At 39.5% G+C, this 24,044-nt stretch overlaps 1 protein-coding gene across 1 annotated transcript in view; it reads right to left on the reverse strand.

Annotated features, from left to right (window-relative positions):
• Positions 1–1,813: 1,813 nt before the first annotated feature.
• The window catches only part of LOC124162295, a 108,784-nt gene continuing 86,553 nt past the window's right edge, over positions 1,814–24,044 (reverse strand). The window contains exon 2 of the mRNA XM_046538781.1: positions 1,814–6,675. Within this exon, the coding sequence (XP_046394737.1) occupies positions 3,656–6,421 (2,766 nt within the window). The 5' untranslated portion in view covers positions 6,422–6,675 and the 3' untranslated portion in view covers positions 1,814–3,655. The remainder of the gene's footprint in view (positions 6,676–24,044) is intronic.

Below are 24,044 nucleotides of genomic sequence, written 5' to 3' on the forward strand. Positions count from 1 at the left end.
AACTAGCTCCCCGCACATTATCACTTTAAGTATCTACAAGTCTCTTCCAGACCATCTTCCCCTGATGCAAAAGACGCACTCGTTACAGACAGATTCTCTTTTCTCTCTAGCACTATACTTCCGTCCTTCCTCTCTTTGTACTTAAGCCGATCGTGACCTACTGCTAACCTACGTATTCTCTCGGTTAACTAAACTCCCTACGTCCTCTTCACTGCGCTCCGATACTTTTTTGACGATCTTAAATGAGTGTCTCTTGACATCGTTTGTACATATTACTCGAACGTGTTTCACTCAAAGAAGTAGTCGCATCTCTAGTCTTTCATATCAGCGAGACCGCAGTCTGCCTGTACTCGTCGGAGTACGGTTAAATCTCTGGAGTGAAGAGTCTGTTGTACGGAGACTATAGCGGAGTGTCGACTTTTGCCTGCCATATTAAAGCACTCGCAGGTACTAAATTGAAAACTGTTTCATATTTTACCTTGAAAATCACTAATTTAGACCTTCAAATTGAAGTTTTTTGCGTAGGTGAGGTTAGAGCCTACCAAAGTCAGAGAAATAGCAACAAAATACGTAATATTCAGCGTAGAGCGCCAGTTGCTATCTCTGGGTCCATCTCAAGTGGGTCACGCGGGATTCCAAAGCAGTACCCCTCTGTCCAAGGCCAGATGGAATATCCATAGGCCTCACGCTCTCCCTCTTCGTCCCATCAATATGCATGAAACTTGTATTTCACTCTTTCAAGCTGTGGATATGACTAGCGTATATTCAGTGGAAAAACTATAATTTGTAAATGCAATTGACAGACACACTATGAGAACCTTAAAGCATGCTCGTAATACTACTTTTCCTAGAATCACTATTTATTTTCATTTTCATCCGCCAGAATTTGCTTTTTCCCTGACCATTAACATCGGAAGGTGCACTTGTCTCAAACCTGAAAAGGGTTTCATGTTCATGATTAAGTATGCAGAATGCCATAATAGCAATATCTATAACTTATAGTAATAAAGGAATGTATTCCTCGTTTAAACACCACGATGAATACTCTGGTTGAGTGTTTGTTTCTTGACGGTTGAAAGTTCTTGCAAAAATGAGATTTCAGGGTTAGTTTTTAACTCAGTGAACCTCACAAACCTCGCTTCGATAACCTTAAAAGCAAGTCACTATTTCGTCAGGTTAACCTTCCGTTTGAACTTTATGAGTGGAATTTGTTCCTGCATTCATTTGCCCATATTTTGTGAATTTCGCTTCTATAATTGCCATTTTGTCCTTCCGTAAGGCATTTGATTTTACGTACCGATGATAAATTTGTGGAAGTTTGGTTATAACGGCGTAGCCTTACGTATACCATTGATACCATAACAACTGAGCTAACATCACCACATACTCAGCTTTTGCAGAGCCAGGAAGTTTATTTCCTATTAGATAACTGCCTGCATTGATGGGCATATAAATTTGTGCCACTGCTTTGTCACCGTCCTCTGTATGAGTTCATGTCTCTCTGTTTCAACTTATATATGTTCTTATGTTTATAGTATTAACTGCTGACAGTGTGTGGAAGTTAATATGTTATCCAATGCTAAAAATATATGCATTAGTGCTAATTTTATATAGCCAATTGAGAGCACGATGACCTAATTCCACATTTATCCGAAAATATATCCTCCCAGACGTACCTATGGGAAAAATTACCAGTAATCTTGCTCGTCACTGATAAAAAGTTATAATGCATAAAAAATGTCTAAGTGGTGTTAAAATTTTTGTACAAATCTGAAGGTGGGATTTCAGAGTGCGGCGAAATGAAAAGCAATGATTATTTTTTAGGAAGAATATCTAAATTTAATTTGAATTCATGGGATACATTTCATTTAAAACAGCGGATATGCGGTCTTTTTAGGAAATATCCTTTTTAATTCCATCATTTTCGTAATCCATACTTATTTCAATTTTGAATTAGCACTCACACTCTTCAAATGAAAATTTAAAAACACTTTTTTTAACACTTTACATAAAGAAATATATATTGAAACACATCCTTAGTCGTCGTTATATACACGCTTGAATGAATATTCTGGTGTAGTCTCCAAAATAGTTTTAAAGGGATAAAAATTTATCAATTTGCCAGCTCGTTCTTTTTTAATTTTGAATTTAAAATTATTGAACATCATTTAATATGAATCCAAATAATAAGTAAACTGTCCACAAAAAATATCTATCATCCCCGTGAATAATTTTCAAGTGGAGACCTTAGCATGCCCGCCAATATCCTTTCCACGAGTGACGATATGAGTTCCGCTTCAATCACTCATAGCCCAGTTGTTTTCTAGGAAATGTAGTCATCCTGTGAAGCCGATAAAAATCTAAAGTCGTCCACTCATCGCACATTTACTCAAGAATTTCCTCATTCACACAGATTCACAAAATTTATCACTGTTACCTTCCTTGGAAATCACATAAAATTGATCGAGGTTCTTGTTATACCTTAGCTTTATTTTTTTATATTCGTGCAACGCTTCCATACCATCACTCTTTTGATCCACTACCAAAATAGTCCGAGGAGGTTTTTTTAGTTGCTCCCTTAGCCATAATGGTCTATCTCTCAACCTTACTATTCTCACTTATACGTTAATCTCATTAGAATTAAGTCCCAGATTTTATATCTTATTACAAAAATTTTCAAAATCACGGAGGCAAAAAGAATCTAGGAGCCAGGAGAAAAATTCAAACTGGAACATGAAAGATGCTTTTTTACAACACCATGAATTTAGCAGTATTTACATGAAGATACTCCAAATTGGTTTGATTTTCTGACGAGTGTATTTAGCCATTTTTTGCTAATATGAAAAATTAAAAATCCATCATTTTAATGGGTATATCGTACTCTCTCACCTTGGAGAGTGGAACATACGTGGCATAATTCTCATTTATCAGGTTTCTGCACGATCTTTTCCTTAGTTTTGATCACTTTCCCTAACTCCCTCGACGCCTGAATAAAAACCTCTTGCTGACACTCTATTTACACTGTAGATAGTTGGGAGTATCTCTTCAAAGACCTGATCGTCTCAGGTCGATCAACATTTTACTCGATTCGGATAAGGGAGTAAAACTTAACTAATGATTGCACTCCCAAGTCCCAAAAATCGTGCGGACCAATGGTAAAGCCCATTGATATCACTTTCCCAACATCACTCCAACACACTTCCTGCACTCATCACTTTTTCGTATCATGCGCTGTAACTCATTTTTCACACGAAAACATCATATTCACGTTTACTGCTCTAGTATTCCCCATCGCATAGACTTCATTGCATTGATCTATGTAGAACATCTACAGTATGTTTTTTTGCCCGTTTAGTGTTTCTTACATATTCTTACTCCTCGGAAAGAGTTTACCATTGACCGGATTTGCATATTCGTCACTTCTGTTTACCTATAACACGTGCCTTAATAATACACCCGATATAATCTCAGGAAATTATTTTCGCTGCGATAAAATTGTGACTCACAAAGTTCCGGCCAGGCACCCCGTTCCACGAATACTACTTCCATCGGGTCCCTCGTGTGGATGGAAGTCAGACACAAAAGGCGACGATGAAAATTGAGACGAATCCCCTTCTTCGTAAGTAAAGTTTTTTTTTCAAGCCAACAGAAGTCTTCAAAGGGACACAAATTCCGCTGGTAGGTTGCTGACTAGAGGTGGAGGCGGAGGCGTTGGTATCTCCATCAGCACCGAATCACCACCAGATGTCCTTCCCGATTCCTGTTCCTCTCCTTCTGACCTTCCATTCCCACCCTCATCGTCATCTTCCTCTGACATAGTGCCCTCAGGGAGGGATAACTTAGAACTCCCATCCGCGGTAACCCTGGGACCCATGTTGTCATAGTGCGGCCCTACCCTGACTATGGGACCCGTATCTACCACGGCTGCCGATACCCCCGCCTCTAGCACTCCCATGGGTGTTTTAGTTCTTTGCCTTCTAGGCAAGGTAGCGAACACAGAAGGACCTCTGCTTTCTGAGACCTCTCCGCATGTGGCATCTTGGAATGCTTCGTCTCCCGAGTATTGTACTGGCGCTGGGATCGGATACGCTCTGTAGCCGTGCTTGGAATGTGACGAAGGCATTGTGCAATGCAGATCCTGATGATAAAAAGGTGCGTGGAACGGGTAGCCCTCATTTGTTGTCGACGTGGCTACGCTCACCGCTGTGGGTCCGGAGGCGGCAGATTTCCCTTGTTGTTGATCTATCTGACCACCACCTGGAACCCCTCCGGCTGTTCCGCCTTTTTTACTCCTCCGCGGAATATCAAGTAAATCGGGGTATCTCTGCGCCACAGAGTTTGGGTCCTCCGCCTCTTGGCTTACGGAAACTGAGATGAAAATATTCCCGAACGCTCCAGTGGGCAAGCCGGAGGAGAATTCTGGAGGTGGAGCCAAAGTGGGTCCGCCCCTCGAAGGAAATGGCCCGGTGATGTGACCGGGAAAGTGACCAGACGTCGCAGTAGCGGCGGGGTGAGGGATAGGCGATTCCACGACCGTAGGCCCCGTGTGGTGCGACTCGATAGTGATGTGAAGCGGGGGAGGACCCTGTGGTACATGCTGTGGATGTCTGCTCAACGTCTGCTGTTGGACTTGCTGTTGAGCGAGATGCTGCGGATGTTGTTGCTGCTGGTGTTGGTGCGCTGTGCTCTGCGCGTTCTGCGGCTGCTGTTGTGCCACGGGCAATATTATGTGCTGCGGGTCGACCAGCTCGCAGGTCGACATGTCGCGGCTGACGTCCAACAGCTCCATCTCGGTCTGAGAGGTGGCGTCAAAGCTGGCGCCGGCAGAAGCCCTCTCCGCGCTGCTGGCGTCCAGTAGTTTTTTCTCCTGTTCCGTAAGACTGGAACTACCGGTCAGTATCTGGCCCCCTTTTCGCTTCCTCTTGCCCCCTCCACTCCCGCTCCTCCGCCTCAGGACGGTCCGGCGTCCGCATAGGCAAGCGCACACGATCGCCCCACTCAGAGTACCCAAACCCGCTGCAGAAGCGCCCGCCAGGATCCCGGCCCAAACAAGCCACGACTCGGCTTTGCTCAGGGTCGTGGCCACCACTACTTCTGGGAGTAGTAGGGAAACGTTTGCCGAGGCTATTCCGCCGGAATTGAATGCGACACAAGCATAGTCGCCGGCATCCGTTTCGGTTAAGTTGGAGATGGTCAAGTTGGTCCACTTCTCTAGTCCCGTCTCTTCCTCGACTAAGAGCACTTGGTCGGCCACTATGTCAACATCCTCGGGGTCGGTCGAGTCGTTAAATGGCGCCCACGGGGGCAGAGTCTTCCCACCGAATAGCCATCTCACTTCAGGTTCAGGGTCTCCCCTCACGTAGCACCCTAACGTGGCGTTCCCGCCCACCTCACCCTGAACCATGCTCTCACTCAATGACACTTGGGGGGAACACGCAAAGTCCATTGCTCTTGTATCCTCCCACGGGTGATTCGCGAGTCTGTCGGGTTCCACACATATCAAGGGAAAGGAATACAGTTTGCTCGAGAGAAGCCATGACCGAAAGTCTCTCAGCTCACAGTCACACCGCCACGGGTTACCGTCCAAGGAGAGTGTCTTTAGTCTCTTACACGGCATAAAAACCGATTCCGAAAGTCTTTTTAACCTGTTATTGGCCAGATTCAATGTCTCTAAGGCCACTAAGTTGACAAATGCGTCCCGATGTACGTGCTCGAGGTGGCAATGTTTCATTTCTAACGTCCTAAGGTGAGGTAAGGAGGGGAACTGTATCCGCTGCAGCTCCGTGATGGGATTTGCATTGAGGGTCAACACCCGAAGGCGGTCGTTCCCGGAGAATGTTTCCGGATGGAGAGTAGTGATCCTGTTATCGGACAGGTCCACTTCGACGAGTATGGTGAGGTCTCTGAATGCGTCTCGGTGCACTTCTCGAATGCCCGCACCTCTAGCGAACACGCGCTGCAGGTTGAGGAGACCGACCGAGCGAAACGCGTCCCGCGGGAGGATCGGCACGTCGTTGCCCGCCAGGTCGAGCACCTGGATGTCGGCATTAAGGGTCGCGGGGACGGCGGTGAAACCGGCCTCGCGGCAAAGTGCTGTCTTCTTGCCGGAGATCCATTTGCATCTGCAGCTGGCTGGGCAGTCGGTCCAGTCAGGAGCAGCAAAGGCGACGAGGCCCCCGGAGGCCAGTAGGAGGACGACGAGGAGGCGGGCGACCAAGGCTCTGGTCCCCACCCGTGAGCCTCCGCGTCCTCCACCCAATGAACCCCCGCCTCCCGCCACGCCATTTCGCTGGGGTGCGTTGAGAGGTCGTCCGCGGATGTTCGACTTCCTTCCGGGTGTTGAAGTCTCCGGCGACCGCGCGTCCTGCTGGCGGCCTTGGGGGCTCTGTAGTCCGCGCTCTCGCGTCCGCTTGGTCGCCATATTAGCCGGCGTCGTGCGCCGACTGTCCGGGTGGTGGGGGCCCGAGTTGGGCCCGAGCCACGAGGCCCGCCCGGCCCGCAGCTATTTGGCGCCGCGGCGCGTCCCGAGTCATCGTGCGGTGGCGGACGACGCCGCGACGCCAGCGCTGCCGCCGACGGCGCCACCGACGCGGCCGGCTTCAGACACGTCTGCCGTGTGATGCCAGCGGGATAGAGAGGTAAGCATCGAAGCGGAGACTCCTTAGAGTAGGGCCCCTGTGGGAGAAAGAAAGAGAAATGTCAGTAGGGCACACTTACAGATTGACTCAACCTTATTAAATAATTTATCATTTCATTTATCACCTTCCCATTCAATTTTGCATTTAGCAAATAAACCCCAAAAAATCTGTTGTGTAAGCATCAGAGTTATAATAGAGTAGTTAATAAATAGTACCGTCAAGATGACAGTGTTCATTAATTACCTCACATTTATGTGAAAAAACGTTTCAGGAAATGATTAAGTTTTTTCATGGCAAAAATCTAGCATGCATATGCATGTTAAGTAGAGTTTGCAGTGAATTATTGTTTAAAACGCGACACTGGTTTTTCCATTTTTGTCGCAAGAAATAGCATGAGTAATAATCGTTGTTGATGGGCATTGTTTTCATTATTTTATTCACCTTACGATAGAATATTAACAGTTCAAGTGATATTATTTCTCTTTTTTGGAAAGATTACAACTGCGAAGGTAATATTGGGGAATGTTTTACTACGCATTATAGCATATTATTATTCTAATTGTATAAACATCGCTCTGGTTCACCTACTGTTTTGGAACCGATCCGTCATCAGCCCTGATTTTTATGCGATACTGGGAGATTGTCACACTATCCATTTGCCGGGAAATGCCCAAGTGTTATCTCATTACATATTTTTAAATATTGTATCCATAAAATATATCGGAAGAAGAGGAAGTTATAATCGAAATACTATACCCCTAAGTATCCGCCGCTATTGTTTAAAATCGTTTTCAAGTGCTTTTGTCTTAATTATTGATGTATTTTCTCTTGATATCCGCTAATGGATTATTTTCCGTGACTCACTTGGAGCAAAACCACAGGCCGAGTTAGACACCGGAGCTTTTATTATTGTTATACCTCCCGTGCGAAAATGCATTCCAGTTATTCTGAGTTATTTGTGCATTAAATCCTAGAAACTGATGATGATGATGAAAATGATTTTTTTAACTCTTTTAGCAGCATGCACAACGTATGCAGAACTTATTTCTATATGTGTACACCATCATTATTCTAATAATGGTCAGAATACATTCTGCCTTTTGGATACGATAAAATCGATGTCGGATTGGAATAATTGCCTTTCCTATTCGCTGATTTAATGAAGCATGCTGTTAGCAGAGCTCAATGAATAACTTCATTTTTGCACTATCTGGTCCAACTTTTTAATAATTTATTTTATCGTTTAATGGAGAGACTCACGGAATGAGCAAGTGTTTTCCTAAAAACCTTCCGCTATCAGCATAATGGAGATGCAAATTTTATGCCCGCATCCTTTCTAATTTTGTTTGCGCGCTCTACAAATACAGCAATACATGACGACGCGACGTCGTCAAAGCAACGTGCACAAAGCGTGCATTAAAAATGACTCATCTTCTATCCATATATCTGTCTCTCTCACTCACACGGAGAAATTGCTAGAATATCAATATTCCGTTCAAGCTGTTAATTTATTCATGCAATTGAATGTTACATTTATATGCGTCATCAGTACTCAGAGAGAGAGAGAGCTCATAATGTTAAATGGTTAAATTTCGGTAAATATTTAAGAGAGCAAGTAAAAGCAGACATATTTATCCAAATCGGAAGCGCAAATGGTTACGGTCGATATGGCATTTAGTTTTCACGTGCAACACATTATGGTAATTCATGGGTTTCGGTCTCCTTTTTACGTGATTCATCATAATTTCCGCAGTTCGTGTTAAAAAATAAATAAAAATATGAGCATCGATAAAGCTACCGCTATGCCTATCAAAATATTGTACATCACACCCAATGCATTTTTAGGAATCCCTTAGGTAATGTGCTTCAGGGTTACATTAATTCCTGTGTTATATATGAGCTCAGAAATAGCAGATGGTTTATTTCATCTCCTTTCATTCAAAATGGCAAAAAAAATGCGGTTCCAAAAAAAATAAAACTAATTAACTCTATCATAACTTTATCATATCAATTATTCGGGAAAAGCTCACGTATCTATATAATTTGTAGATGTGAAATTAAACTTGGATATTATAAAATTATCATTTGCACTTGAATCAAGATTTCCATTGCCATTTTAAAGAATTATGTGCCAAGAATGCCATACAATGTGCGCGAGAAGTCGCTCCTCCAGCTGTGATAATTTGTTTTATTTCGAATCAAATGTAAGAGCAAACAATTTTTAATGCTAAACATTTCAGGATGAGAGGAAGATTGACAAAAATAACGCCTCTCTTGGATTTAAAAGATACAAATTCTAATATAATAATTCTAATAATATTATAAACTAGAATTTGTATCTTTTAAATATTATAATAAATCTTTGCCTTTGCGTCATTGTCGTTCAAAATTATGGAATAATAATAAATCAGGCCATCATGTCTCATAATGTGGCCAACTAAGTTAACCTATTGGCCATTTGGGGTTATTAAAAGACTTCTCTATTCTTCCACTCTTCTCTGCACTCCCTTATTACTTATTCGGTCAATATGGTTATAATAGAAAGAAATTGTCGGGAACTGCAACTCACCGTGAGATTCAAGGAGCATATTAAGTGATTCCACTGGGAGTTGGATTGAAAATAAAAGTTGCGTCCTCTCAATCACTTGGCAATGCAAGCTTAACGTTTTCCTAAGCTGCATCGGCTCTGAACCTGTCCAATCGCCTTCTCTTGTTCGATCCATCGAATCCCTGGGTTAAATTCCCTTTCCCTCCGCAAGACACGCGCAGGCGGTGCGTGAGAACGGGCATATCACCCTCCAGACACCCAATGACTCCGACTCCGATATCTTTCGCAGCCAGGACCCTGACGGAAAAACTCTTCTTGACGGATATCATTTCGCGCGGAGGAGCTGAAGGAACTAAAAAAATATGGTACGTCAACTTTCATGGATAGGACGCCGCACACGGAGCAACATATGTCAATACTTCATCGGCAAAAGGTTTTGAAAGTCCCTCCCCCCCCCCCCCCCGCTTTTTTCATACGCCTTTGTGCGTCATATCTGCTCATATCAGACGCAAGGCACTGTTTGGACGAAATTGCCTCTCTGCTGCGTATGTGTTAGTGTGCTGTGTGTAAGGGCTGTCTTTCCCATTGTCTCATCCCCGGTCAAGTTTATGAGGCCCTCTGCCATATGAGTTGAACTGCCGCTTTTTTTACGCGCGGATTAAGGTATGCCGGCGGCTCGAATGGTGGATTTAAAGTCGATTCAACGGACCATTATTGGGAGGGGAGATCAGAACGAGAAATCGATACTATCGGAACTCAAGCTTTTGTTTTGTCAATTTTCATTCCACCTGTGTAGCAGGAGTCGACAATTTCGGAAAGATTGGCGGAGGAATTGATTTGACAAGTCTCGGATTCTGATGACTGCGTCATCGCCTACTGGACGCGGTCGATTGAAAAAAAAAACGTGAACTCATGATTTAACGAAGAAGGCCATTTTTAGTTCAATGCTGTTAAAATACGTTCTCGATTGAATTGAAATAACTCCTAAAAACTCCATCCAAGTAAATAAAAATTAGTAAAAACACAATCAAATAATATTAAGTCTTAAGTTTAAAACCTCATGACTGCTGAAAATGACCAGCCATCAAAAAGCATTTTATACAGATTGATGAATTTTATTTATTAATTAATTGGGGATGTATGAAATTCCTTTTCAGCCACAAATTCCTATATTCTTTACATTATAATAAATGTGGTGCCTTGTGTGCCTTGGTATGTCTTAATTCATGGTGTCCTCTCAAATTGACGTAAGCCACCGTTTTGCGATAGTGGAGCGTTGATTGTTATTATTATTTGAATGTTATTTTTTCTTAATGGTACGCGTGAAAAAGTATCTTAAATTCTGACAAAACATACCGCATATTTTATCAAAAGGAAACCTCATCTCTCTTGGAAGCACCAAAAAAGTGCCTGAGTATTCCATAGCATCACAAAAATCCGCGATTAATTCAAAGAGTTTTTAAGTAAAATATTATTTGGCTCACTGTTCTGCTTTGCCAAGGTTTAACTTCATTAACAGTCAAAATATAAAATGCGGCGGTAGATTCGGTTGACATTAGCTCACAAAAATTCTAGGAATGAAGTTTTCAGCATTTCTATCCTAATGCTAATTCGATTATTCAGAAATCTATAATTGCTGAGAATAATAATACGAAAATATTTGTTATTAATAGTTCAAGATTATTATCAACTTGCAATTAAACTAATGCCATAGTGTTTCTCAACATAATGTGATAATGGTGAAAAAACTAAGGTTTGACAAACATATTCTTTGCGTCCATTTCCGTATTGAAGTGGAAACCTTTAGAGATAAATTAGGCTTATAAATTGCTTGGCCATTTTTTTAGCGCTATTATGGCCCAAAGAGGACAAAACTTTTTTAATATCAGCCCTTGTATAATTCAAAATACTCGAGTAGTAATTTTTTCAAATTTTATGTTAATAACTAGCGTTTATTCAGCTAAAACATCGCTTTCTAAAACCATAAGTTCAAGTCACCTTTAACCCGATGAATGGGCCCAATAGAAAATAAAAGGCACTCAATCCACCCTCGTCAAGATAAAATGGTCTATTTTTTAATCCCATAACTTCCTCTCCTCATTTTTATTCTCATTAAAGGATAATGAGACTCACTTTGATCTGATCAATATTTTTAAAGCTTCAAGCACCAGTAGGTACTTCACTTGAAATAGGCGTTTTATATCGAAGGAAAGAGCTTCACTTCAAGCTATGCATCCACCATTATATTCGAGCTCGGCTTTATTTTGGCTTCTATGCCTGCCTATACAGGACGTGTGGGTAAAATTTAAAGGCAAAATAAATCCAATCTAGATACTTTTAGACTCTAATTTTACTCTAATCATACTTTCCTTCACAAACTTTCTCTCATTTCCGTTGCGCAAATTAGTATTTATCAAGCGCCATTCCTCTGGCTGTGGCTCATTAGAGACCTGTCGAACACTGAATAGTTATATTTTTAGTGATTAAACCTTTGACGCTGGCCTCAGGATAGAATTAGTTAGGTGATGAAGAAGACATAAACAATGGATTCTTGAAAGGCAATTAACGTTTTTAGCTCATTTCAAAATAAATTACTGCCACCAATGCCTTGACTGATGGTTGAAACTTTCTTTTTTTTTTTAATTCCTAAATTTTTGTTTTTTTATGTTTTATTAATATAGATCAGCGATTATCTATTCCCTCTCTTTAATTACGTAGCGTTTGCAGAGCCTACCTCGTCAGGTCACTTCGCATTCTCTTCATCTCATTTTTTGGTTTGGTTTAACGTTTTATATAACATTGCTTTTCTACAACATTTTGGATTTTATTCATATAAAATTTTTATTCTTTTCTCAGTAGAGAAAAATTTACTTTTGAGAAAGCCGAAATTATATCATTGCTCCACTTTCTGCGCGGATTTTCAAATGCTCCTCTTTTAACTATTGATGTGATACCTAAATAGAGAGTTAATCAAGTGCGAATCTCATATTTTTGCACCTAACTCTTGAATTTATGGCTAAAGAAATTAATGTATGAAGAAATACACTAGACCTTTCGTATTTAGTGCGTAAAACGCCAAACTTTTCTTTTTTTGGTAGGCCACTTTCGCTCTTTTAAATACATTCAGAAGTATTTTCATACATTGTGCCTACATATGTGAAAAATAGACTATCTAATTATTTTTCTGGAATTTTAACATGTCGCCTTCCTTTTCACTATCATGGATTAAGCAAACATTATCTTTTTTTTTGTTGCCAATGTAAATATTTTCCAGGTGCAAGTCTTGCGAATGCAATGGACGGGAAAAGTATCTGAAAAGCACTACTTCGTGAGGAATTTGATAAAAATCGGGTAGATATTAAATTAATAAGTAACCACTAGTGTACTAAAAATAAAAGCATTGTGAAAATGCCTTTTTTTATTTTTCTCATAGATCCATGGCTAGCATGGCTAAAAATACATAAAAGCTTTGTGTATTCCAGATTAATTATTTTTAGGTAAACCCCGACCGGTGGCAACAATCACACGTCATCCTCAACGAGAATACAACTCGTTCCTAGTGGCGAATTCGTTAATGTAACTATCTATAAGAGAGAAGGAGTAGAGCAGAAAAAGGAAAAGAGTTTCAGAGAAATAGAATGACTGAGGTATGGAGGTCAACGTTGAGTTTACGGGCTGAAAATAGACGTGATTAAATACGTTCCGGTTTAAGGACGGGGACATGGTAGAGAATATAATTCAATAATGGTATGACGTCATTTAACAAATCCTTATCAAGAAATACATGCATATATGCCAAAATTTCAAAGTTCTAAGGAAAATCCAGTTTGACACATTTTGTCAATATGTAAACCATCCCCTTTAAAATCAAATACAGTATAAAATTAAATGAATTATAAGCCAAAATTGATTATTTAGTCATCATTTTTAAAAGACTAGATATTTTTTGCAGTCCTTTCATTAAAACTCCGTCCAATTTGTCCAATGATAGTCATCAAATGAGTTTTGGTGAGGCTAACCAATTATACACCTGGGTGGAAAACGCTATGTTTTGATATAATTATTTACCCATAAATTGGATGTTCCTTAAAGTTAACTCGCAAGTCATTGAAGATTTCTCCCAAATCCGCTTAAATTCAATGCTAGGCGTTTAATATCAACGCACGCTACACTACCCGAGCGTGCATTATGAGTTGCAAACGAATCTATTCATTAACTGTAGAGCTATCAAGGGGAACGAAATCGATAATAGAGGTTAAGAGAAAGCCCCATTGGGGTCGTTGCCACACCCGCTGTTTGTCTCCAGCCTCAACTCTCGGTAACGCAAACAACAAAGGCCCGGCGTTAAATCCCGCCTTCTGGGTGGTGCGGGCCGACCGAGGAGGTTGTGATTTAGTGGTTCAAACAGGCCGCCGGGATTAGCCTGTTGAGCTGCGAGTTTACCCCGGGTGAGGCGAAAGTCCGGGGGTTCGAATACCGCTCCAGGCCACGTCATCGTGCGTTGTTTGCAAGCGCTCGAGAGGAACTGGTGATGGTCCCTGGCCCCGAGGGGATTATGCAGATCCATTCCCTGAGGGATTACGCGCCGAGGGGTGAGGAGCGTATAAAACTGCGAGGCGTCGCATGGATTCATGCATGATGCTAGGAGAGCACCATGTGCCTGAAACGGTGTATTGAGCTGCGATAGTTGTATTGAAGAAGCATTGTGTACGATTAAACAAGCGACAATGGGCAAATGGTGTATAGGAAAAAAAACTGACCTACGAAATCTCATTCAAAATTAATTTATCAGGATATTCGGTGTGATTTAATTAGAGTTTGGAGATTGATTAATTAGTGAATGGAGTAGGGTGACGTCCAGGTTATTCATTTTCACTTGCGTTCGTTATCTGATATCGCTTCGATTATTATCTTTCCGTTTTTCAAATATTTAAAAATGATGAGCCATCAATCAAAAGCATAAGAAGTTCGATTGGCACTCACATGGCTATTGTATCACTGTTCTGGGGGTATTTCATTCTAGTTCAGCGCTATCGCCGAAACGATTCAACGTTTGTGACTAGGTTGCTCATGCCAACAGTCCATTTAACACGTGAGAAAAATTAAGACAAATTTCGCTTCTGGAAAAGGTGAGTTACGTTTTTTATTCATCGGAATTTGCTAATGCGAGCATTGTTCAAATCTCCGTTATGGAGCATTCGCTAGATTGGCGGCACAGCAGAAGGCATCGTGAGTCCTTATGAGGATGAAGGAATGGAATTGAAAATTTTGAGGTACAGAAAACTGGAACGGCTTTGGAGGTTGCCTTGGAATTATCCCTTAGATACAAACTGCTCAGCCTAGGTTACGGATGATCAGATAGCTGAAAATGAGAACAAATATCATAGTGAAAAACTCATTATATTTCCAGCTTTGTGACTCGAAATATAATTTCCAAAGAGGTGATATGTCGGGATAACTGGACTTTAAAAACTGAAAACTGTCAATTATTCGACGATGGGATTAACACACAAATTGTAAGGAAAGTTTTCAATGTGCATGAAAATCAAAAACTAATTACCGCCTTACGAATTTGAAAGTTGTGAAATTTTGTAGAAATTTATAGAAAAATGTGTTTAAATAAATTATTATTAACAAACCTTTAAATATCATTATGAACCATAAAGTTTATTTATGAAAATAACGCTTTTAACTAACAATAAGTATTGGAATTGATTTTCTTCGTATTTAATTATGTCGAATCGATAGTACTCTTGCTTGTGAAAGTAATTATATTGAGCGATGTGCGATATTTTTTTCTTTATTTTAAGGATTTTGCCCGTATTTACATGCTCCCATGACGAAGTATTTTAATATTATATATCCAGTGGGTCTTGGCCTTTCTTAAGTCGCGTATATAATAGCAGTTCATTAATTTAAAGCGCGCAATTAGTGATTTTTGCAAGGGTTAATCATGAATAATTATTGTATTTGTGGCCACAGATGATTTAAGAGTCAACTTGCTTCACAAATGTTGCGAAATAAAAATAACGCTGCAGCAAAATTTCACTCCTCGTTAAATTTCAAAAGGTCGGCAAACGCAATATGATAGGGTTTTGTTTTTTGGAATTATGTAATTGATGAAGGTGATGTTCAGGTTATACATTTTCACGTGCATTCATTATCTAAGTCCGCTTGTTTGTTATTTACCTTTTGAAATTGATTTAAAAATGAGAGTCCATTTATTCTTACTTTAAGTAATCCCTTTGAAAAATACCTTGCTTTTTTATGCCGCTAGCAATTTCTAGAAATGTTAGAGCCGTTCATAAAACTTTGTAGATAATTGCTTGAAGAACCCAGGTAAAATAACTAGGAAAAAGAAATGTCGTAAGCGATTTGGACGCATTACGTGATCAGTTTAATCGCCATTTTCTGCCCTCAGATATGCATAAAGGTGGATATCTGGCCTAAAATGAAATTATACCTGTACAGTAATTCAATATTATGTCACATGGGCTCCGTTAAAGTCAGCTCATTAATACTAATGAGCCAAACATGAATAAGTGCTTTATGAGGTACTAAATATTCACGTTTGAATTTTTTCATTATTGCATTATGTGCCTGTTATTTACGACTCAATCATGGTCTCAATCCGGAAGTGCATTCTTTTTTTGAAAGACTTGGTACACGGTTAATGATGATACATTCGAAAAATACGGGCCTCCAAAAATAATCAACGAATAATAAATTGAAAAGCATGTGCAAAATAATTACGCTAATTGATACACATTGCTACAAATTACTCACATAAATAGGTTCAGCGTATTTCCATCAATGTCCTCGCTTTCATTAGCGCTAGACATTATTTCACATCGCTAACTGATATGGGCATCAGTTTTATGCTTTATTCATTTTACTTTTTGGTACTTGAAATATCCTTTCTAATGACTCTAATCTGAAGCTTTACATTCGCCAATGCCAGATATATCATCCCGCGGTAGTACATAACGCTTTTTCGTACATGGCTACATTTTTTGCGACTAAATTTCACTTAATGTCAGCTGCTGTACCGGATTATTGTCTTTCAACTCTGCTTTTAATTTACATCGAATTTGCCTTCATTTTCACGATAAATCAAATGGGTGAGAATTTCTTGCAATTTACGCATTTGATGCTCAAGAATGCATTATTTCAGTTATTAATATTTGATTTAAACTTTTATCTGTGAATGAACATCAGTGGTAATTGCTGATAACATCTTATCGTTTGCATTCAGTTGCTGATTAGGAACTCAATGCAGCCTAATTCTATTCACCACCTATTGCTATAATATATCCGAATGATTTGACAGAGTCGTACTGATAGCATGTACGGCTTGAAATTATGTAATTTTTTGCGTTTACAAATAGGAATCATTTGGGGCTTAATTTATTGACCTGGTCGTGAAAAATATGCTAATTTTAACATATGTGAGTAATAGTTTCAAGTAATAGGTAGCAATCAGAGACAGAAATGCTAAATTTCTCGTTAATAGGCTGAATTTTGGACTGGCGATGGATGAAGACAGGATTTGTAAATATATACAATGAAAGCAAGCAGGAAGAAGTGCTGCCAGCTGATGAGAGGGACTGATGAGTGTTTGTTGTATTTAAGACCTTGGGGTTGACAAAGAGGATCGCTATTATGTGTGCGAGGTGGTGATTGGCCTAATTGCGGGGAAAATTTATGGCAGGAAGGACTTCGAATATTGCATTCAATAGCATATAGATGTGTGTATAATTAGATTTATGAAGATTGAATGCTATACGATTTTTAAATGTGAATGGAAATTTTTTTAGCAAAGTATCAGGGTATTGCAGCCATAGGAGCCTACAATGCTATTCGAGAATTTTTCGCTGATTTGACATATCTTCAAAATGAAATTTTTGTAGAGAAACATGAACATCATCAATATATTATTTCTCCCATTGAAAAAAAATGGTTAGTCCTGACTTTTTAAAGCCAGGGCTTTGAGAGCTCCTTTAGCGAAGGAACCCAATTGAGAATGCACGTGACGAGACACAAGGCTCATTGGCTTCCCCTTGTCAAGATGTCGACTCAATGGCCGTCTAGGGCCTAATTGAGCATTGAAAGTTCACAAGGTGCCGACGAAGCCCCATTCTCTCCCCCTTGAAGTCATTAGTCCACTCTAAGGAAGGACGCAAGCCTGTCCCTTGCGACGCGGGAAAATAATAGCCGCTCGGTGGCAACACAAGCCGCGGCCTAGCCTTTTCAGCCATCTCATCAAAGGGATAAGGGTGCATAACGGTTCCCCGATCCATCCCTTCCTTCACGGCGATCCAATGGCGCTCAAGGGTTGGCTCAGCGTTAAGAGGACCGTGTCGCAGCACACATCAATTTTGGAGGCACAGTGAGAGATGTCATTAGCGAGCGCTTCGAGAGGCGTAGATGCGTTCTGGGAAGACTTACAATTTTCTCGACTTCAAGAGGACGCAAACCTACCGGTTGATTGTTTGCTTTTATTGATCAATTACTTGCATAAAAGATAAGGCTCACGCCTTGAAATTTTCAGGGAATGTAGAGTGGAAACGTATAAAGATTTTCCTAGTGTCAAATTTGCCTGATAGATTCGTGCGAATGTTTATGCGGTGATGTTCATGATGAATGCAGTGTATCATGAGCCGTATCAAAGATATTGGTAGGGTAGAGCCGGTTCTATATTAGGTAGATCAGAGAAGTCTTTCATGTCCACAGGATATAAAACTTCAACAGAGGCCTTTGCTACCCCATCAATAACGCGTGGAAGAGAGTGGTAGCTCGGTAGTGGTAAATTTATCTCACAATATTCTTAAATGGATTTTTTATATTTGAGGTTCGGATAACTTTTAGCTAAGATATACTATGTATGATCATAAAATATCATGATGATAGGGTAGGTTTTAAATTGAAATGCGTCACCAAAAAGGCAAACTACGAACGGCCGAGAGGAGAAAGTTCCCATTACTGGCTTGATTTTTCTACACATTATTTGTTTTACATCACAAATTACTCATTGAAAACGAACGCTATCGTCTTTAATTGTTCAGGGTGTATGGAGAAGATGTTCAGCATTTGTATGCACCTCGACGGATGGAAAAAAGTAACAATAAATTTCAGGAAAGGACTATATGTAACCTTCTAATTAATTAGCGGGAAGTGAGAGTTACCAGTTATCTTAGAAGTTGGCATGAAATGGAAAAAAGAGGAATGTTCTGCTGAAAACTTTTCCAGGATTTATACCTTATTTTGGTTATATCCAGTAGTTGCTGAATACAGTATTTTTTTTTAACCGTGTAAAACAGAAGAGGGTATTGGACTGCGTTTGATAGCAATTAGGTAATGGCAATTCATGTCAATGAGGCGGAGTCCATTAATTAGGCGGTCGATTTACTCGTTTCGTTCTTATTGTTTCGGGGCGTAAGTCAGCCAATTAGCCCCATTATTCTTCTTCAGTCAATTGGAGAGACGATTTTTAGGGGGTGCTAAGGGTCGCAAAAGGTCACAGATAAAAGCGGAGTCTTTGATTCCAATGAATCTTGCTAATGAAGTGTGTGCAAATGTTTTCATAGTGTACTTACATTTTTAAAAAGCCTCAATTTGGTAGCAATAGTGTGGCATGATGAGAGTTTAACACCTATCGTACTTCGAAAACTGTTTACTGCTACGGGGAATTAATCGATCATAAGCCCTAGAATATCTCATAAATTACGGTGACTTTATCTTACTTGTCTTTCTTAAGTGTCTTGCTATATTTGGTGAAGGCAAATAGCCGTGTTATCACAGCCTTCTAAGGATAATGTTACCTTTACATATTTATTTATGTAAAAAAAACTCTTAGATGTAGGCTCGAGTTTTGATGGTAACCAAAAAATTTAAATTATCACTAAGCAAACCCATAAGATGTCCATAGGAATCAGTTTGTGAGAACAAGCGTCGACATTAATTTTTGCTCAATAGAAATTATTGGAAATAGTATTTTTGGGTATCATTCAAAGTGAGAGCTAAAATGTCTAAACAATGGATGCGCTGTGATACACCATCCGGTTCTAATTTATTTTTCAATAGATCACAAGCTTAAACTATTTGGGGAGTTTTGGTTCCAAAAAAACAAATTTGAAAAAGATTGATTAATTAATGAATCATGCTTAGCATTGAACTCAAGGCTAATTATGCGAACTTTCTACCCCGTGTACTTGAATGTTCTTTTTTGTGTAAGCCCACTGCTTCGTATTTTGATAATTAGCATGTGAGTCTGGGATACTCAAGTACTTGTTAATCAACCAGCTGTGCTAAAATCATAAAAATGGACTAATTAATTAAATAACTAACTGTGAACGAGTTGGTTCACGAGTTGAGTTGTATTTTCATTTAATTAAAGGGTTCATTTCAATTCTCGCTATAAAATCTCGAAATCGCTCATTTTTATGCATCTCAGCCATTGTACTGCAAGGGAACGACCCAGTACCCCCGCATATTTAATTAAAAGTGACAGCTTCGTGACACGGAAACGAAGCTCCACCGCTAGGCAGGAGAAAAATATCCCGAGCTTTACGGTCGTTAAGTACCTAAATCCCTCTTTCCAACAACGCGTGCCGCATTGGAGAATTAACAGTTTACCATAATAAAGTTTGTGCTACCTATGCGTTCAGAGTTCAACATGTGAAAAAATAAGATTTAGTCCCTTTAACGATTTTGTCGAGGAAATAGGGATTTGGAGGCGAGTATATATTGGCTAATGTTACAAATTGCCAATTTCCAATGCCGGCTAGGTATCGGCGAATTAAATGGATGCGTGTCGAGTGATTTCTGTTCACCTCAGGCTACGTCAAAACGCTTGTCAATGTCACTTTCCGGAATTTAATGGAGGTATACATCCGTTGATATCCCTAGTTTGAAGGACAGGATGGGTTCATGAAACAAAACTTGAGTAGAATAACAGTCGTCCTTGAATGAATTATAGCATCAAATTTTATACACAGCTAAAAAGTAATTTCTGTCTCATTTCCTTGAAAATTTTATAATAGTATCTATCTATGAGATTATGTTCAAAATGAAATTTTAGAACTAGTGGCTTTTGATCATTAGCAGCTTGCAGTGCGCAAATATTTGAGGGGCTGAGAATCCAAGGGACAAAAGTGTTTTTTTTTAAACGGAATTAGGTACAGGAAATGATAGAAAAAATGTACAAAAACTTGGCAGCCATGGGATACAAGTGAGAGCCTGTTTTGTGCTGATATGGAGTGGAAAATGAAATGAACTTCTATATATCTAGTTGTTCTGGTTTGTTTTCTTTACCTAATTTCTGTACTTAACGCTGTTTAGATCGCAAAATCACTTGTACCCCTTGGCTTCTCATACTCTCTAACCTTCTCGTCGCAACTTGTGGGGAAACATTGATAATACAGTATTAATTGAAGTGATGTATTAGTTGTTTTTGCAACTGCAATTATAAGCATGCGTTTTATTCGAGTAGAAAATAGAAGAAAAGTGCATTCTAAATTTGAACATACTGCTCGAGATTAATGATTTATTAATGCTCCAATTCTAGCGACTTCACATGGAAATAAGAAATAACGACCTTTTTTTTAATTATGAGAGATAAACGAAGTTTTGAGACAGGTGTGAATGGTCGGTATGAAAAACATTATTTTTTGTGTTGGACTTAGCATTTAGGAGTAAACATTTAGCAAATTTGGAACTCTATCAAAGTTTTGGGTTTGTTTCAAGCAATCTCAAACTGGAAAAATAATTTATCCAAGCATTATCTCTGTAAATTAGCATTATTATTCTAAATAGAGGAGCAGTTTTTAGGTAAGACTATCATCATTTAACTAAAAAAAATATTTTGAAGTTTCATTTTATATCCCAAATACCTTCCAGATATATTTTCCAGCTGGGGTAATTTCTCTGCCCTGTAAGGTAGTAATACAGCCTTATCGCTAAAATTAGAAAACTTCCTTAACAGCAAAGTCTCGCAGAGCTTGGTTACAACCGTATAATTCAGGATTCACACACGCGCAGCTGTTCGCTTAAAGTAAATCCGTTGGATTTTCTGTGCACTTAGGCCTCCCATCAAACCGTAGGTGTAGCAGGTTCTCTCCAGCCTTCCCACAAATATGTGAATTTCACGCTACGAAAGGCTAAGTGTTAGACGAGTACTACCCTCATCCAATTAACAGACCTGCGGGTTGGGAAACATCATTATGGAACGAGTCGCGCGCTGAAGCTCGGAGTTAGTTCGCACGACATTTTTTTCCTCTGTGTGGTCGAATTCTTCTGACCTCACTCTTTCGATTTCTCTTTCCACCCCTCGGTTTTTTTAAATCTCGGTAAGTATGACCATGTGAAGAAAAAATAATTCTACTCTCCCTTAAAGGGTATATCAAGGCGAACGAGGGTAAAAGCGAAACGATGTGACGGAATGGTACTTGCATGCTCGTTAAAATAAGTTACGTTCATGCATATTTGTAAACCTTTGATAGAAAAAAAATTAAAAATCCTTGTAAGCCTTTAATAGCTGAGCAACTTACAGATATGATAGATAAGGTAGTGCAGACTTCATTCAGACTCATAGAATTTTCTTTCTAGCAGGTGCGGCATATGGCGAACGGAAATTTCATCGTGTTTTCTAAAATTTATCTCAGAGAAACCACGTGCTTGTTATGTTTTATAATTCTTTAGGTTAGTTGCTCCAAGGTGTAGTGTATATTCGCAAATTTTAGAATGCACATAGATAAAAATTGTTGTAGGCATATGCAAAATTTAGGTTTTATTAATGGATATTTTTAATACTACCTTGAACGGAATATTTTTAGTTGCTGGAGAAAATTGATTCTAAAAATGTTCGGCTTCGGTCATGAATTCGAGATATTGACCCTCAGTTCCAAATTGATAACTATAGGTATAATTTCGGTGGAGAGTTAGCTTCTCTCTAATCAAGGCTTATAGAAAACAAGGGCCAAACACCATATACCTCAGTAAATCTCCACGTGGATCAAGAAGCCTGGTTAATGTATTGGTCAACCCAGTGGTTGGGACAGCCAAAGGTCCGTGGTTCCGTAATTGGTTCTACCTTAATACCTTCTTTGTCTTTTGCACAGGTTCACCTATTCAGAGCCACAGTGGTAAAATTCGTCTCCATTGATTTAATACGGATTATTGTTGCTATTTCAACACTTATCTATTGTTTATCAGCGTCGTGAATCGAATTCAAGTTTCAAGCATTAACCTCTCTACAGTATACAATTTCAGAGCTTTCATAAATAGAGTTGAGCCTGAAAATCACGAAAAAAATTGAAATCAACTGCGGCTACATTGAATCTTCGGCTATGGTGTTCACTTGTCATATACTTGCTGCGAAATATCGAAATCACAGACAAAACGGTTGTTCTATATTCCAATTCTTTTCTGATCAATTTTTGCACCAGAATACGTATCAGTATTTCGAGAGATTAAAATGCTACCGCGATATTAATTTTATGCAGTTACAAACAGAAGCTTCATTTCCAGAATCACTCTGTTTCCTGAGCTCAATTCTTCCTCTCCTGACGGGGCTCTAAGCCAATGAATTGCCAGAAATCATCATAAAGAGAAGCTCTGGCTTTGAAGTTCTTGCCTAGCTCTTTTGGATGAGAGCCATGGAGTGGTCGTCACGAAAAAAATGACGCCTCTATAAATTTTCAGCGCGCAAGATGTGGAGAGCTGCATATGCGCTTTTCTCTTCCTCTCGGTTGCACTGTAGTCAGGAGGGGTAGTTAATTTAACGACGCGAAGATTCAGTCGCTCCTCAATGCACGGTAGCAGCACTTCGTTTGGTAAGTCCTGATAAGGCTGGCTTAGCTGAATGAAGACAACGTAGTGCCTGCGTCTGAAGAGAGATTAGAGTAGAAGTTATTGCGCATACTGAATGGTAGCTAAGATCGTCCTCGCTTAGAGATCAGTAAAGGTTATCTTTTAACCCCATTCTACGGGGATCATGGCAGATGAACTGCAATGTGTCTGTCCTATCACCGTCGAACCCGGCAAAATATGCCAACTTAGGGTCGAAAATTGGGAGGACACCGAACGCTTCTGTTATTTTATCTTTGATTTAACCAATCGATAACTTTCCTTGCAGGACTTATAGCTAATAATTAATTTCACTATTCAATTCGTATGATAATTCGTTCAAATTTTATAAAATGAATGTTTAAAAGCAGTGCACACTGGTTTTTACAGAAAATATATCACGTATCATTCTTCCATAACATGAAGTCAATGGAAGAAATATACAAATTATTCTTAGACTATAAGATAATAAAGAGTATGAAAGATACTTAAGATAGTGAAGAAAACATTTAACCATTCATATTGTTCTGGAGTTATTTTAATCAAGATAAATGTTTTTTTAACTTTCCGATAGACAGTGTTATAATAAGCATCTTGTTGTATTCGCCCACTCCCAACAGTAGCGGTATAACATTCATTTTCAACCCGTTGATATATTCTGGAAAATGTCCCTTATAGACCAAGAAATCGAATAAAGGAGACCTAATTTCGTGCGCCAATGGGTGATCCAATTTCGTTGCGAGCATATGTGTCAAATTCAGTGAAATACCGCGACTCCGACAACCCGTTGAATGTCTCAGTGGAGTTAGAAGGAAAATTGATTCTTGTGAATGAAAGTATCAACCTTGTGTTATTGCAATCAAGATACATTCTCATGGTTGGTTAATCGTGACGTATATGACGTTATGCGCGCAATTCTGCCAGAAGATTGTAATACATCCAAGAATTACACAATGAATTAGATCATTGTTGTGGGCAATGATCTTAAGAATTTGTTCACATGCTTTTTCATG

The sequence above is a fragment of the Ischnura elegans genome, chromosome 7 (assembly GCF_921293095.1).
Source record: "Ischnura elegans chromosome 7, ioIscEleg1.1, whole genome shotgun sequence".
Taxonomy (NCBI): Eukaryota; Metazoa; Arthropoda; class Insecta; order Odonata; family Coenagrionidae; genus Ischnura; species Ischnura elegans.